General features: G+C 37.0%; 1 protein-coding gene across 4 annotated transcripts; it reads right to left on the minus strand.

The window, feature by feature from the left end:
• Positions 1 to 560: 560 nt before the first annotated feature.
• On the minus strand, positions 561 to 7,371 carry LOC105201704 (RNA-binding protein squid). Of its 4 annotated transcripts, none has more exons than XM_026139996.1 (9): positions 7,102 to 7,371; positions 3,782 to 3,822; positions 3,556 to 3,683; positions 3,313 to 3,459; positions 3,103 to 3,234; positions 2,581 to 2,764; positions 2,131 to 2,202; positions 1,340 to 1,461; positions 561 to 1,035 (listed from the first exon to the last, which is right to left on the minus strand). In XM_026139996.1, the coding sequence occupies exons 1-8, from the start codon at positions 7,230 to 7,232 to the stop codon at positions 1,388 to 1,390; spliced, it is 909 nt and encodes a 302-aa protein (XP_025995781.1). In that variant the 5' UTR covers positions 7,233 to 7,371; the 3' UTR covers positions 561 to 1,035; positions 1,340 to 1,387. The 4 variants fall into 4 exon arrangements, with proteins under 4 accessions (XP_025995781.1, XP_011168144.1, XP_011168146.1 ...); XM_011169842.3 differs by having other exon boundaries at positions 2,497 to 2,764; positions 7,102 to 7,370; XM_011169844.3 differs by lacking the exon at positions 2,131 to 2,202 and having other exon boundaries at positions 7,102 to 7,370.
• Positions 7,372 to 17,346: the final 9,975 nt, after the last annotated feature.

The raw sequence follows: 17,346 nt of genomic DNA on the forward strand, positions 1-17,346 counted from the left end.
ACTGTTGAAAACTACCTAATTCGCATCAGTCACTAGGCTTAACGGTTAATTTTAAATCAGTTTTAATCGAGTCTAAACGCAACAAAAAGAAATTCGAATTTTTTTATCTACTAATACTTTTGCATGAAATCTGGATTAAAAAAACGTCTGCATTAAAAGAAAATGAATCTTTAAATATTTAGGACTAAACACTTCAACTTTACGATTAATATCTAAATGGAATGTGACTGTGTAACCTGTAACCCTCGAGTTAGAACCTATACATTTTATATATACCGTTTTTTAAAAGCGTAACAGGACCCACAAAGGAACTCTAAATCTACATGGCGTATAGGAACTGATAATCTTCCCCACTCCTATTACTACTATTTAGTTTTTTCGAATTTAATTCTTTCTTTTAAGTGTTTATAACAAAAAATTAATAATTCTATCAATGTTAATAAAATACTGCAGATATCGCTCGAGCTAATCGCTAATTAAGTTAAATTGTTTATCGTCTTATTCGATCTCTAAGTAGGACAAGGAGAGGATTAATATTAATGGAAATTCTGGATGCGCAATTCCTCAATAACGACGCATTTTTCTGAGGCACGTGTTGTCGTGCTTACAGTGTATCTTTATACAACTATTCTTAATCCATTATCTATCATACGGCAACGTTAATTTTTTTTTGCAAGATTACTGTTGGATACTTCACTGCTTTGTTCGGTATTACATTCAAAAGATTTGTCGGTGGTTTTATATGCTTGCTTTTCTACCGTGGACACGTTATTAAAAAGAAGAGAAACGACCACAAGTTCGGCACTACGAGAACGGCAGAAAAGAAAGCATATAGACGCGGAATAATAAATCGAAGTTAAATACAAAATGAAAATCACTACTGCTGTCTCCGGTCTCGTAGGTTTTTGACGATTGGTTTTTCGCAGCAGCTGTCCACATTGTTGAAAAATTGTCGAAATTCTTGCTAGGAGGGGCGCGGCTTAATGGAATGATGATTGGACGAATGAAGAGATCGGTAGTAGTGAGGAAGAGTACCTGTGGAAAAAGAATTAAGTAGACTACATTGTGTACATGTACATGAGTATCATGTATTTGTAATTTACAAATTGTATTGTAAAATATACGTATCGACGATTAGTCGCAAAGCTGAGTTAACAAAAAGAGAACTAGACACTTAATTTAAATTAATGCTGCATCTTCACAAAAATAACAAACACTGAAATTATGACAATATTAACGAATAAACAAAACAACACGTAGAAAGAAATTGCCGCTATATAAATTTCTTAAAGTAACAATGTGCGAAAAAATGCTGAGCTCCTATAAGGCGGCAACTCACCAGCGGTTACAACGCGAATTGCACTGCGTTCGCGAATGAGGATTTTCGTTAGTACGGCTGGTGCCTCTGATTTTGGCGACCGCCACCACCTCCTCCTCTTTGCTTGCCGTAGCCTGAACCACCTGGAACAATGCCGACACTGCGCCGTTAGTTCATTTATCTCTATAGCGCAGATCTATATTAACTACAATTATACAATTATAATTACACAAGTTAACGAAGAACAGATGAGTTTTACGATGTACTACGCACATCTCGGTAAGAATACACTACGCTATCAATAGCAACCAAATACTACGAAAGAGGATATTACTACTATAAATATAAGAACAAAGAGGCTACAGGCTAAGGTAGTAAGCTGCATTCTTTTCAGATTCATACCCTTCCTTTTGACACGCATCTCTCTAGTATTCTAATAATACTTCTAAAATTCTAACAACACTTTCACCGCCTTTGTTCATGTTATAACAAAACAGTAATTAAGCAACATGATCTTGTAAGCAAGAAATTTGTAAGCAAGAAATGACAAAAGCAAGACAAACAAAAAATTGTTTTTTTTCTTTTTTACGAGTACTTTAATGCTTCTACTAAAAATTAATCGAGAAAATTTATATCGAGATTACATTTATCAGACTGTAAATCAGGAAGGTTAAATTGCTTTCGTTGCAATCAAAGGGTTGCAAGGATGGGTGCAATTCTAGCGGTGGCAAAGCTAAATTATAAAAAGAGAAAAAGAGCAAAATACAAAATGATGGGTAGTAAAGTATATCAAGGAACGCTGTAATGCGTACCTTTACCGCGTACACCACCGCGCCCGCTCGCGTAGCCACCATCGTAATTACCACCGCCATAGCCATAGCCATCTGCGTTTCATGAAACACATGGTACAATGGAGTCAGTATCCGCACGTACCATCGAGATTTCAATGCATTATAAGAAGTAAAACAAATAAATCTAAAACATCGTGACTGTGCAAAAAAAAAGTATCGAAATTTAAAGGGAAAAATTCTGATCTGAGAAAAACGATGTAAAAATACTCTCCGAAGATCGCCAGGACACTGACCATGATAGAAAGTACCTCACCCTGGGACATTACTTAAGTTCAAATTCGATTTACTATAATCTCTGCTGTATGATAAAGAACAAAGGATAATCACCACCATATCCGGTGTAATCATAACTTCCGTAACCGCCGTAACCGCCGCCGTAGTAATCGTATCCCCCGTAACCGTCGTACCCACCGCCGTAGCCTCCTTGGCCATAGCCGCCGCCGTAGCCGCCTCCGTAGCCCTGTCCCCAACCACCACCTTGTCCTCCGAATCCGCGACCTCGACCGCCGCGAGCTCCTCCTCTACCTCGACCCATCATTCCGCCACGCATCCCGCCCATACCGTCCAATTTAGGCGTTGCTTTCTTCACATCCACCTGTTACATAAAAAGGTCAAAATTGATAAGAAAAATTACATTTGTTGATTGACTTTTAAATTGTAAAAGTTGTATCTTGAATAATAATAATAATAATAAAAGTGAAGAGGCAAATAAAAAAGTCAAATACTGTAATTGATGCATATATATTAACAATTCAAATATTAAGGTGTTGGATACCTTCTTTGAAATTGTTACATAACCATATTGAATTGTTAATATATACGTATCACTATAAGTGCTTGACTTTCATTTGTCTTCATATTTTACTAATTTATTGTTTGTAATTATCCATTAATTAACTTCAATAACTCCTCGTGCTGACTAAAAAAACTCACAGCTTTTCCATTGATGGTCTGTTTGGGTGTCTTAAGAAGTTCATTAACCACTTGTTCCGATTCAAACGTAATAAAGCAGAACCCTTTCCTTTGGTTCTTTGTCTTATCAAACGGCATCTCTACTTCGACGATCTAAAACGAGAAATAAGCGATGATTCACTTTCCTTTTTGCTCATTCTCGCATCTGTTTCTAAGTAAAAAAATATTTACGTTTCCAAATTGTGAAAAGAAATTCTTAATATCGTCATCAGACAGCTCCGTCGAGAGACCACCGACGAAGATCTTACCATGCCTAGCTTTCGCTTTCTTAGGATCTACTTTTTTGTTGTTTATAACGTGATCACCAGCTGACATGATCTGCAAGAAATCGTTAGATTTGTTTTGAGAACAATAAACATTTAATATTTGAAATATTTTTCATTTCATTGACCGATCAATAAAATAATAAATTACCTTATCGAGAGCTTCGGCTTTAGCAAAGACAATAAAGGCAAAACCTCTCGATCTTCCCGTGTTGGGATCTGTTTTGACATTAATACTCTCAATGTCGCCATATGTACTAAAATGTTCTCTTAATTCCTCTAAAAAAAAAAAAAAAAAAAACAGAAAAAATAAGATTTATGAAGAATAAAATATAATTTTTTAATAAATGCAAATTATTAAATGTGAAAATACTCACTGTCAGTGGTTTCCCAGCTCAAGCCACCGACAAATAATTTTCTGTAAACAGTAAAAAGAAATAAAATTTTTTAAGTAAATGTAATAAAGGACAACGCGTTTTTGCCGCCCTAACTCTCCAACCGCTATTGCGGTACTACTATCATTGCGATATTATTTCAATTAAATTTTTATAGGCACACAAAAGTTAAAAAATAAACGAAAGAGAGAAATAGAAATTGAATGTGCCTATCAATCATAGAGTCCTGATTACTTCCGGTCAACCTGCAAAGCAATGGAACTAATTTATTTTTACCAAACAAAAAACAGCGATTTTTACAAGTATTAAATAAAGCTAATTGATTCTACAAATTTAATGTTATGTCAATTTAATACTACATTCCTATGCAAATTAATGTCGTACTAAGTTTTAACAGAGTGCAATGATTGATGATCCATGATGCTACATCTGAAAAAAAGCACTGCAAAAAAATTTTATTGTATTTATAATTTATTACAAAGCACACTAAATCGCTCAAATTGCAGGAAATAGGAATTCCAATTGCAGCGACACACAATGTAGGTGTTGTCCTACGTATAGATTTGGAAAAATAAACACGTTCCTTGCGTGTGAGACTTAACAAGAATTGTTATACTGACAATAAAAGGGGTAAAGTTACAAGATACCAAGATATTCCTAGAACAAATGAACTTTTATCAAGTTAAATGTATGTTGTTGTTACAAAATTACATACGCAGTTGCTACGCGATAGCGTAGTGAAATTGAAGTTACGGAGAGACGGCGGCTTTGCGCATACAGGTCAACTCGATTTATGTTACATCACATATATAACAAGTTTCGTGAAAAAAAAATATTAAAGGAAAAGTTTTAGAAAAAAAGGGTACATATGCGTAAGTATGTATATGTGTATATATGTGTGTAAGTGTAGTAGAAAAAAAAACGCATCAAAGAAAGCAAAGTACTGTTATTACAATGGTGATCCAAATAAGCTATACAACTCCAGTTGAGATATTCTGCTGCCCCTAAAGAAAATACAAATAACTTCTCTAAGTTACAAAAATCCCGATTATTAATTGGCCCAAATTATATAGTGGCATGTGGTAGATTGACTGCAACTCTATATTGGAAAAGCTAAAAATTAATTTCCACATTACAATAAATTAACATTTGGTCACTGCACGATTTTGTTCTGTTTCTATCTTTCTCGTTCTTTGCTTTTTTTTTTATTCGACTTCTTTTTAAACATTATATTGTGCATTACATTGGACACTCGTACGCATACATATATAGAGGATATTCTATCTTACAGTTCGTCAAGAAGGCTTACATTACATACAACTTGTCTCGAGTCTCAAGTGATTTCACTTTTCATATTTTTTCTATCACATTCAAACAATAAGCTGCAATATGTACACACTGGACGTTTTTCTATCTTTTCCTTAAACTTTTTGTTTTTTTTCCGGCAATGTTAAGTCTGTACTTATATACGTTTATTGATATAGATATATAAGTCGTTTTCATATCATCTATTGCTGATGATAAATACCATGGGTACCAGTCTCTCGCCGGTATCTGTTGTCAGGTCAGGTCACAGTTAGCCGGTTGCAAGCAGCCCGCCATAATCGCACTGGGACGTTTTGCCACCTGCAGACCAAGTCACAGAAACTGCGTTAATGGCGTTCCGGAGCCTATTGGAGATGTTTGCATTGGCCCTAGTGTCTCTGCGTTTTGCTCATGCCCAAATAATCCAAATATCACACTCGAATCAGCGGAAATTACTCTACTCTGTATTATCCAGCGGGCAAGCGTGTGTCGCTACACACGGTATTTTGATCTCAAGTAACATTTAACTCGATTTGACTCCTTAGAACACACATTTCGTGTTGTGACGTAACATGGATGGACTTGAGAACTCGATGGCTCGATCGTTCACAATAATTTCCGACCCCAAAGTTCATTCACGAAGCCTCACAGTTTTCAATTCAGAGGTGCCCAGACAAGCATTCGGACGGATTTGTCAATCGTTTTCGAGCAATTGACTAGATTCTGAATTTTCTGACCGTAAACTGTTACTGTGAATAAGGAAAGGATGACTCGTAACTGATCAAACGTGGACTTTTTCAAAATTACATTCTATAAAAAAAAAAAAAAAATAGAAATACAATACAAAATGTTATTTCTTACAGAATATATATAAATAGATCTACAAATATACATACAAACTTTTTATCAATGATGAAATTGTGACTGCCTTCCATTAATTATAGGACTAGAAGAGAGTTAATTGGCTGAGTGAGAACAGAAAGAAGAAATTTTACAAAAAAAGTTAGAAAGCTTGAAAAAACAGGACACATACCTCATAATAAGTAACAACACATGTGTAATCGTAATCACAATATAATAATGAGTATAATTATATTTACCTTAATTTATTTATGTTAAACAATATGTAAAATATCTCAAACAGATTTACTACGAGTGCATTGGTAATCGATAGGACGCAGTAAAATTGTTCAATTGCATAATTCACATTTGTGTTTACGTCTCTGTATACAAAATATCTAATTTGTAAACATTCGCGTGATAATGGGAAATACCGTGTTAAAAAGTGACGTCAGATTTACCGCGCTTCGCGCTCTACTCGCGGCGCAAAAACGTGACGCGGTCGCAAACATGAACGGCGTTATCGCGAAGGAGAAAGAGTTGGAGGAAGAGAGAAAAGGGAGAAGAAAAATGAGAGGGCGGTAGGGGCGGGTGAGGTAGACGGGGAGAAAGAAACAAAGCGGCAAAAAATCGAACGCGAGCGTACGAAATGACGTGCGGAGTGCACGCGACACGAAGCGGAGCGGAGCGGATCTCCTCATGCTACGGACGGCATGAGAAAAAAATGAAAGAAAATAATAGAAAAAAAAGAGACCGCAACCCCGAGCCACGACGACGATAACGTTACTCTGCCATATTCGCGGGCGCCGGAAACAAAAAGAAGCATACCGGCGAGCGCGTCGCGGCCGAGCGGCGCGGGTGGATTGCGCGGGCGAGTGATCGGCGCCCGGTGTACAACCGATGCGCGCGGATTACATTTTCGCCGCGAATCGGCCCATCGCCATCTTGTCCGGCTCATGTCGGAAGCGAGACCCGCCGCAGGGGACGCCGAGCGATTTCGCGGGAAACCGTCTCGATGGGACGCGACCGCGAGCAGGCATCGTTACCGTTGCCGGGTTGTCGAGGGATCGGCGGGCATCGCGAACCGCGCCCGGATCACGCGGCTGTGCCGCGCTGGTGTTTGCAAGGGCCGGGCGTACGAGCGGAAAGCATCTTACCTGTCCTCCTGTGAGTCCTGGCCATTCTCCACGGCGTCTCCGCCGCCGCCGCTCTCGGCCTCGCCGTTCTTCTCGAAATTTTGCTCCCCCACGTCGTCACTGAAGTCCTTGTGCTCTTGCTGATCAGCCATTGTTTACAGCCGCGTTTCGCGCACTCGTTGCGTTAACGATACGAGGGAAGATCGGAAAGATAGAAAATAATTTCAATCGCACTTACAGCGACGACTGCAGCGGCGAGACGAATCTCTGGCAAGAGAAAGAGACGGCAGTATGGAATGCCCGCGACGATTCTGCGAATGCCGAACCGACCTGCCCCCTACTGGCGGGAACGCGGAACACGTGGCACGCGTTGACCGCATTCGGCGGACTTGTCAGAGTTGAAGGAGCGCTCGCTGTTATTGGTGTATTCTTCTAGATCTAGAAGTCTAATTGGTTGAGTTCGCTAAACGCTTCAGATAAGCGGGGCACGACCAATCGGAAAGACCGAGCAAGCTTCTTTGTTTAGATTGGACAAATTCAGAAAGCGTTAAAGCGGCGTCTACAATACCAGAGAGGAACCTGAGAGCGGCCACGGCGGCCTTTTTCCTATAACGCTTCGAAACTCCAGTACACTAGTGACGCACATCTATTCTGGTCAGAATGGGAACTACGTGTCACATCCATTTTGCAACCCGCCGTTAAAAACAGTGTGGATGTTAGCACGGACAACAACCCACATCCATCTCTCGAGAAATGGATGTAGGTTGTTGTCCGTGCTAACATCCATTTTGCTGCAAATAAAATCTGACGCGTATCGCGTATGTTGCATCCAGAACAGGGGTCGAGAATGTGCACAAATGATTAATTACGTCTACTTTCGCGTAATTTTTTATTTATTATAGTCTGAATTATTTACATTAACATTGATATTAATATATGTCATTGCAAGTATTCAAACAAATATTTATTAAAATTTAATAACTTTTTTTCTCAGTGTAGAATCTCTTGATATAAAAAAATAATTTTAATAAAATAAATAGAAAAATATTTTTCAATAAATTTTATTATTAAAAACAATATTAATCACTACTTTACTTTTAAATTGCCGCGTTTTAACTTCTGTTCGACCAATCACGCATTCATATTCGATCATAACGTATCCCATAAAATCAGTCGGCTCTTTCCTGTTGTCGAGTAAACACGTGTTGTCTGTTCGTCGCGCGTAAACACGGGTTTTATCGAGCTACATATTTTCGCACGCCGAATAATTATTTACAGTGATCGTTACTCGAAGTGATCGTTAATTAGTTACTCAAGTTTTATTGATCAAGTGAATAAATTATGTAATATGATATTAAAGTGATAATTTACGAGAGGATCAAGGAAACTTTGGTCTGTCTTATTGTGGAGACAACTAATTGATCGCTGTACAGAATAATACGTAAGTAAATGCATGTCCAAACTTGTTCACGCAAGCACGCGCGCACGTGCGCGCGTGCGTTTGCTTTCTCTCTCTCTCTCTCCCTTCCCCCCCTCTCTCTCTCTGTAACAAAAAAAGTACTACTGTTTCTAAAAACTCGAGATGTAAATACTTTTGTAGATTTCGTGCAATTCTTTGTTCAATTCTTTGACTGTACAAAGAATTTCCTGGCACTTCTCTTATTAAAATCATTAAAATTAAGATAAAAATTAATTACATTTTTAAGTTAAAGCTAGCATTGTGATGTGATAGAGAGAGAGAGAGAGAGAGAGAGAGAGAGAGAGAGAGAGAAAGTGAGAAAGGAGAAATACTTGTGTTGTATCAGTTGAGCGCAGCAGGCACCTCACGACACACTCGCACGTAACGGTGAATGTGCCGCCCCTGCGTACCATCTGTATTCGACCCTTGATACGCTAACTTAATCGACTGATATTTTAAAATCTAAGCGTCTGACAAATTTTTGGCAAAGGAAAAATCGTTTTAGAATTCGACCAGGAATACGTTCCTTAAAAGACAACGGGTTATTCTGAATCACCCTGTATACAGGACTTACAGTATTGTTTATATGTTCATTTATAAATTTACGTTTAATTTCTATATGCTTTTTACCTTTAGTAACCTTCCCTTCTTCTGTATTTTCTAACATGTGAATAGATGCCTTATTATCTATATATATATTAGTAGGTTTTGATTCATTTTGCAGTTTTAACTCTTCTATAACTCGTCGTATCCAACAAACTTCTTGTATGCTCAATGTTACAGCACGATATTCTGCTTCAGCCGACGATATTGCAGTTATCTTCTGCTTCTGAGTTAACCACATGATAGGACCGCCGTTGTCGACTAGCAATCCACTTGTAGAGCACATATCAGCACCTCCTGAACCCCCGTAGTTTGAATCTGTATACACACGTAACTCCGTGTTTCCGTTGAAGAAAATGCCATAATTATCCGTTCCTCGTAGGTATCTGAATATGCGTTCAATTATTTTCCAATGACTGACCCTTGGCTTATTGATTTGACGACTTACATAGTTGACTGCGTAGCTTATGTCTGGTCAAGATATGGTACTGAGATATAACAGACATCCCACTGCTTCACGAAAAGGTTTGTTAGACAGTACTTGATCATTTGTTACTTCGTTTGTCATCATTCCTGGTTCCATTGGAGTACTGGCTTCATTTGCTTCATTGAAGCCAAACTTTTCTAAAATTTTGTCAGTGTATCCTGGTTGGTTGACAAATATGCCATACTGTAGGAAATTTATTTCCATACCGACATATTTCAATTTTCCATATTTTGGATTTTTGGACGTGACTTCAGAATTTGCAGATAGATTAATCAAGAGTTGATCCAAATCCTGGTGATTTTTACTTACGATGAGTCCGTCGTCAACAAACAGTGCTATTATTACAGTTCTCTTTGCGTTGTAGAACAAACAAGGATCATCATCCGTCGCTTCAAAATTTAATGTTTTCAAGTAACTTGTAAATTTTACATTCCAAGATTTAGGTGCTTGCTTCAGACCGTATAAACTCTTCAATAACTTGCAAACTCTTCCAGATCCGTCATCATAGCCTTGAGGTTGTGACATAAATATGTCCTCAGTAAGATCTCCATTCAAGAAGGCAGTTTTAATGTCAAAAGTCCTTACATGTTTGTATTCTTTTACTGCGAAACTCAATAGTAATCTGATGCTGGCATGTCGAACCACTGGGGAGAAGGTTTCAAAATAATCAGTGCCTTGCTGTTGATCATATCCACGTGCGACCAGGCGAGCTTCCATTTTTCCATCATCCTTAATTCGAAATACCCAACGATTACTTAGTGCTTTGCGACCTTCTAGCAGTTCAGTCAGTGACTATGTATGTGTTTTGTCCAATGAGTGCATTTCATCGTCCATTGCATGTTTCCACTTTGGATTGCTTAAAGCATCCTCGACCGATATCTCTTCCACGTCTCCGATTAATGCCATTAGATTTGAAGCACATGGATCATACCTGTTGGGTGGCTTCAGAAGTTTTCTGTCTCGTCGAAAATTTGTGATTCTTCGTCCACTTCATCAACGCTGACAAAGCTTTCTTCATCGCTTGACTCTGTATCATGATTCTCCTCCTGTCGATTGACATGCTACTCTTTTTCAGAATTTTTGATGTGTTTTTTTTCTTTCAGGCCTTTTGGTTTTCTATTAAGAAAGATTTCCATCGAGTTTAGGTTTTGATTCAATTTTTCATCAAAAATAACATCACAAGATATTTCTATTTTTCTTTTGTCTGAAACATATATACGATAACCTGTTTCTTCAAGATCATAACCGACAAAGATGCCTTTCTGACTTTTCTTATCCAACTTCTTACGATCCTTATTTGGTATGAGTATGTAGCATTTACAACCAAATGGCTTCATAGACTTGATACTCACATGACGTCCAAACCAAAGTTCAGTTGGACTTTTACCTTTGACCGAGCTGGTACCTGTACGATTTATGGTAAACACGGAATAATTCATAGCTTCAGCTCAAAGTTGCTTGCTAAGATTTCCAGTATGTAATTCGGCACGAGCAGCTTCCATTATAGTTCTCATTTCTCTTTCAATACGTCCATTTTGTTCTGGAGTGTACTTTGCAGAACGTTCATGAAATATTCCAAGTTCTACAAGTATCTTTCGACTTTCAGTATTTTTAATTTCTTTTCCATTTTCTGACTTTAGAGTTTTAACCTGTCGATCAAATTGATTGTTAACCAACTTTAGAAAAATATTGAGCTTTTCAATTGCTTCTGACTTATTTTTCAAAAAATATATGGTTCGATAATGGCTATAGTCGTCCTTAAACAAGAGAAAGTATTTGGCTCCTCCTAATGAAAATTCGTTCATTTCTCCTAAATCTACGTGTATGACATCCAGACATTCTGTAGCTGTATTCGGATTCGTTTTGTGTATAGTGCGACATTGCTTGCCATAAGCACATCCTTCACATACGTAACCATTCCAGTCGTCGATATATTTTATGTCGTTTCTTTTCAGTATGTCTCTGACATAAGTGACATTTTGGTGTGCAAGTCGTTTGTGCCAATCTTTTATTGATATAGCTGTCAAACATTGATCTTTATTGTTCCTTACTCTCATTCGAAATAATCCTTTCGTTCTGTCTGCTATTAGTACTGGATTGTTATTTTCAAGGATAATTGACTGACTTGCATTTGCTTGTTGAGTGTATCCTTTATCCAATGCAGTTGTTAACGAGAAAAGGTTGAATGTTAACTCTGGTACATACAAGACTTGCTGAAGTACTATGGGATACCATTCCTTACCATTATAAGCTGTCATGTGTACATCGCCCATGTTATATGATTTTAGTTTCGTTGAATCGCCTAACATTATCGTTGCAGAATTTTATATCGTTGTGAGATTTGACATCCAACTTAGATTTCCAGTCATGTGATGTGTTGCTCCACTATCTTGATACCATGATTTATGATCATCTGATATTTGTTCTATTTCCGTTGCGGAAAAGGCAATTGATATGAAAGCTTTTACATCTTCCTTTTGCAATTTAGGACACCCTTTTATAAAATGGCCAACTTCCTGACAATTATTACATTTATAGTTTCTTTTACAATAATCCAAATACTCTTGACACGGCTTTCCATGACACTGACTTTTTTGATGTCCAACTTTGCCACATTTAAAACATTTATTGTTGTAATTGCTTGATGACTGATTCTGATTTCCTTTCCATTGTGATAAATTTTTCTTGTGATGCGTTTTATTATAGAGTTTGTTATTTTTGCCTTTAGAAATTAATGCACTTTCTACTGAATTGCCGTCTCTCAATTTTATACGTTGTTCTTCTTGTTGAAGTCGCTCCATTAATTTTGAAATTGTTTTATCAGTTGATACTGTCGAATCCCGGGCAGAATGGAAGTGACTAAACCTTTCTGGTAGACTATTCAAAATTCGAGAGATAATCCAATCATCTTCTATTTTTTCACCAATAGCACCCAGCTATTGCGCTAACCCATCTATGGCAAGACAGTTGTCGACTGCAATCTTATTATCATCGTATTTATAAGCGAAGAATTGAATGCGTAGTCCATCTTTGGTCGATTGAGACCTTTTACCATACAGCGTTTCCAGACGTTCGAGCATTACCGAAGCAGTTTTGCATACACATATTTTCAATGCTATACTTTCATCAACGTTTATGCCTATGATCGTTTGTGCTTCCAAGTCTTTCCTACACCATTCAACATACGAAGCATCGTTTTCAGAAGGCTTGACTGTAACACCTGTGGCTATATTATAGAGTGCTTTCGTTCTTAGTATAAGATTTACTTTGAAGCGCCATGATGTGTAATTACTTAGAACTGTATTATCAGACTTTTCGACTAGCTTGTCCAAGTTCAATTTTGCTTAAATCATGATTAGCTTTCAATACTAATACTTGTATTATTCTCGTCTATATAACCTCACTTTACTGACTCTTACTTGCTTTACTCGGTTTTTTTTTTGGAGGTTACGTTACTATTTCCGCTATTTTTGCACCTGGGCCCATAACCTGTTATTGTGAGATACAATTGATGTGCAGGGAACAGTGCAAAAATCAGGGAATCTTGAATCGGACCAATTGAGATAGAAATGCAACTTGAACTTTTATTAAAATTATACTCAATGTACACTCAATGGGCTAGCGCCTGCAACAAGAATACAAGTAATTCATTTCTCGCAAAATAAACTAAAAATATTGCAACTTAGTAATTAAAAGAATATTACATGCTATGCACTTGCACGTATAAAATTTTGATTTATCACGCTTACGATTAGACAAAGGAGATGAAGAACGACAGTACACACAGTGCATAGAGATACAACAGTACGCTAGATAGTCTCACGAACTAACAAAGCACTACTTATCATCGCCATCTACAAATACTTAAACCCAACAGATCCATTATGATAAAAGTTAGAAATCTTCGGTGGGCTATCAGAACAGAGATATTAGAGAAATTCGCAAAAATAGTTTTACTAAAAAATTTCGTACTTTGAGTGATATAACTGTTTCGTCTATCACTTTAGCGATTCGATACATCATGATAAAAGTTAGAACTCTTCTGGGGGCTATCAAAACAAAGAAATATTGGAGAATATGGCAAAAAAAATTTTACCAAAATTTCGATCTTTGACTGATATAAGTCTTTCGTTTTTCACTCGAGCGATTCGATCAATCATGATAAAAGTTAGAAGTCTTCTGGGGGCTATCAGAACACAGAAATATCGGAGAAATTGGCAAAAAAAATTTTACTCAAAAATTTCGAACTTTGACTGATATAAGTCTTTCGTTTTACACTTTAGCGATTCGATTCATCATGATAAAAGTTAGAACTTTTCTGGGGGCTATCAGAAATCAGAAATATTGGAGAAATTCGCAAAAAATTTTACTCAAAGATTTCGATGTTTGACTGATATAAGTCTTTCGTTTTTCACTTTAGCGATTCGATCCATCATGATAAAAGTTAGAACTCTTCCGGGGGCTGTCAGAACACAGAAATATTCAAGAAAATCGCAATAAAAATTTTACTTAAAAATTTGGAGCTTTAACTGATATAGGTCTTTCGTTTTTCACTTTAGCGATTCGATCCATTATCATAAAAGTTAGAAATCTTCGGGTGGCTATCAGAACGCAGAGATATTGGAGAAATTCACAAAAAACATTTTACTAAAAAATTTCGAACTTTGACTGACATAAGACTTTCGTTTTTCACTTTAGTGATTCGATCCATCATGATAAAAGTAAGAAATCTTCTGGGGGCTATCAGAACGCAGAAATATTGGAGAAATTGGAAAAAAAAATTTTACTCAAAAATTTCGAACTTTGACTGATATAAGTCTTTCGTATTACACTTTAGCGATTCGACTCATCATGATAAAAGTTAGAACTCTTCTGGGGGCTATCAGAAATCAGAAATATTGGAGAAATTCGGAAAAAAAATTTTAATCAAAAGTTTCGACCTTTGACTAATATAAGGCTTTCGTTTTTTACTTTAGCGATTCGATCCATCATGATAAAAGTTAGAAATCTTCTGGGGGCTATCAGAACACAGAAATATTGGAGAAATTCGCAAAAAAAATTTTACTCAAAAATTTCGAACTTTGATATAAGTCTTTCGTTTTTAACTTTAGCGATACGATCATCATAATAAAAGATAGAACTCATCTGGGGGCTATCAGGAAACAGAAATATTGGAGAAAGTCGCAAAAAAAATTTTACTCAAAATTTCGATCTTTAACTGATATAAGTCTTTCCTTTTTCACTTCAGCGATTCGATACATCATGATAAAAGTTATAACTCTTCTGTGGGCTATCAAAACGCAGAGATATTTGAGAAATTCGCAAAAAAAATTTTACTCAAATATTGCGTACTTTGACTCATATAAATCTTTCGTTTTTCACTCTAACGATTTGATACATTATAATAAAAGTTAGAACTCTTCTCGGGGCTATCAGAACACAGAGAAATTTGCAAAAAAAATTTTACTCAAAAATTTCGAACTTTGACTCATATAAGTCTTTCCTTTTTCACTTCAGCGATTCGATACATCATGATAAAAGTTATAACTCTTCTATGTGCTATCAGAACACAGAGATATTCGAGAAATTCGGAAAAAAATCAATTCTACTCAAAAATTTCGAACTTTGACTGATATAACGCTTTCGTTTTTCACTTTAACGATTTGATCAATTATGATAAAAATTAGAACTCTTCTCGGGGCTATCAAAATACAGAGATATTTGAGAAATTCGCAAAAAAAATTTTACTCAAAAATTTCGAACTTTGACGGATATAAGTCTTTCCTTTTTCACTTCAGCGATTCGATACATCATGATAAATGTTATAACTCTTCTATGTGCTATCAGAACACAGAGATATTCGAGAAATTCGGAAAAAAATCAATTCTACTCAAAAATTTCGAACTTTGACTGATATAACACTTTCGTCTTTCACTTTAGCGGTTCGATCCATTATGATAAAAGTTAGAACTCCTCTCGGGGCTATCAGAACACAGAGATATTGGAGAAATTCGCACAAAAAACTGTCCTCAAAATTTTCGAACTTTGACTGATATAACTCTTTCGTCTTTCACTTTAGCGATTCGATCCATTATGATAAAGTTAGAACTCTCCTCGGGGCTATCAGAACAGAGAGATATTGGAGAAATTCGCAAAAAAAATTTTACTCAAAAATTTCGATATTTGACTTATATAAGTCTTTCCTTTTTCAGTTCAGAAATTCGATACATCATGATAAAAGGTATATATCTTCTGTGGGCTATCAGAACACAGAGATATTGAAAAAATTCAGAAAAAAACCAATTTTACTCAAAAATTTCGAACTTTGACTGATATAACACTTTCGTCTTTCACTTTATCGATTCGATCCATTATGATAAAGGTTAGAACTCTTCTCGGGGCTATCAGATCAGAGAGATATTGAAGAAATTCACAAAAAAAATTTTACTCGAAAATTTCGAAATTTGACTGATATAAGTCTTTCCTTTTTCAGTTCAGAAATTCGACACATCATGATAAAAGGTATATACGAGGTGTGTTCAAAAAGTATCGCGAATTTTGTGTTTTTTCAAAAATTATTTATTTATTCATGAATATCTATTTTGTCCCCTTCAAAGTAATCCCCATGAGATATTACACACTTGTGCCAACGGTTTTTCCAATCTTCGAAGCACTTCAAAAAATCATTTTTTTTTATCTTGTTCAGCTCCTCCTTCGATGCCGTCTTTATCTCGTCAAGCGTAGCGTAACGTCGTCCTTTCATGGGCCTCTTCAGTTTAGGGAACAAGAAAAAGTCACAGGGGGCCAGATCTGGGGAATACGGTGGCTGCGGCATCATTAGTGTGTTGTTTTTGGCCAAAAAGTCGCGCACAAGCAACGATGTGTGAGCAGGGGCGTTATCGTGGTGCAAAAGCCAATTTTTGTTCTTCCACAAATCCGGGCGTTTCTGGCGGATTGCTTCGCGCAAATTGCGCATAACTTGCAGGTAATATTCCTTATTGACCGTTCTACCCTGTGGCAAGAACTCATGATGCACCACGCCCCTGCAATCGAAGAAAACTGTCAGCAAAACTTTCACATTCGACCGAACTTGGCGCGCTTTTTTCGGTCTTGGTTCGTGCGGCAGCTTCCATTGAGATGATTGAGCTTTGGTTTCCACGTCATAACCATAAACCCACGATTCGTCACCAGTTATGACCCTCTGGAGCAAATTTGGGTCGTCGCGGACAGAGTCCAACATCTCATTAGCAATGTTCATGCGATGCTGTTTTTGGTCGCAATTGAGCAATTTTGGTACGAATTTCGCGGCGACCCGTCTCATGCCCAAATCATTGATAAAAATCGAATGGCACGAGCCAATCGATATGTTTAGGTCCTCAGCAACTTCTCTAACGGTGATTCGACGATTGGCCAATACCATTTTCTCCACTTCATTAATTTTTTCGTCTGTTGTTGAAGTGCTCGGGCGTCCGGCACGCTCTTCGTCGTTCACATCTTCTCGGCCTTCTGAGAACATTTTGTACCACCGATAAACGTTGCTTCGGTCCAAGGTAGCTTCTCCGTATGCCACAGTCAACATTCGGAATGCATCCGCGCACTTAATTTCGTTTTTCACACAAAATTTGATACAGGTTCTTTGATCCATTTTTTTGAATAGGTAAAAATCGAAGACGATACAAAACACGTGCAAGCAAAGCAGCTGTCAACAATTAAGTGA

Source organism: Solenopsis invicta, chromosome 14, assembly GCF_016802725.1.
Source record: "Solenopsis invicta isolate M01_SB chromosome 14, UNIL_Sinv_3.0, whole genome shotgun sequence".
NCBI lineage: Eukaryota > Metazoa > Arthropoda > Insecta > Hymenoptera > Formicidae > Solenopsis > Solenopsis invicta.

What these genes read in the sequence shown, in the direction of transcription:
- LOC105201704 (XM_011169842.3), bottom strand. Translation starts at nt 7,232, where the DNA reads ATGGCTGATCAGCAAGAGCACAAGGACTTCAGTGACGACGTGGGGGAG. An exon ending in TCTTTTCACAATTTGGAAAC is followed by an intron (nt 3,235 to 3,312) that starts GTAAATATTTTT and finishes TTCTCGTTTTAG; the next exon opens with ATCGTCGAAGTAGAGATGCC. An exon ending in CGGTGGTGTACGCGGTAAAG is followed by an intron (nt 1,462 to 2,130) that starts GTACGCATTACA and finishes GCATTGTTCCAG; the next exon opens with GTGGTTCAGGCTACGGCAAG.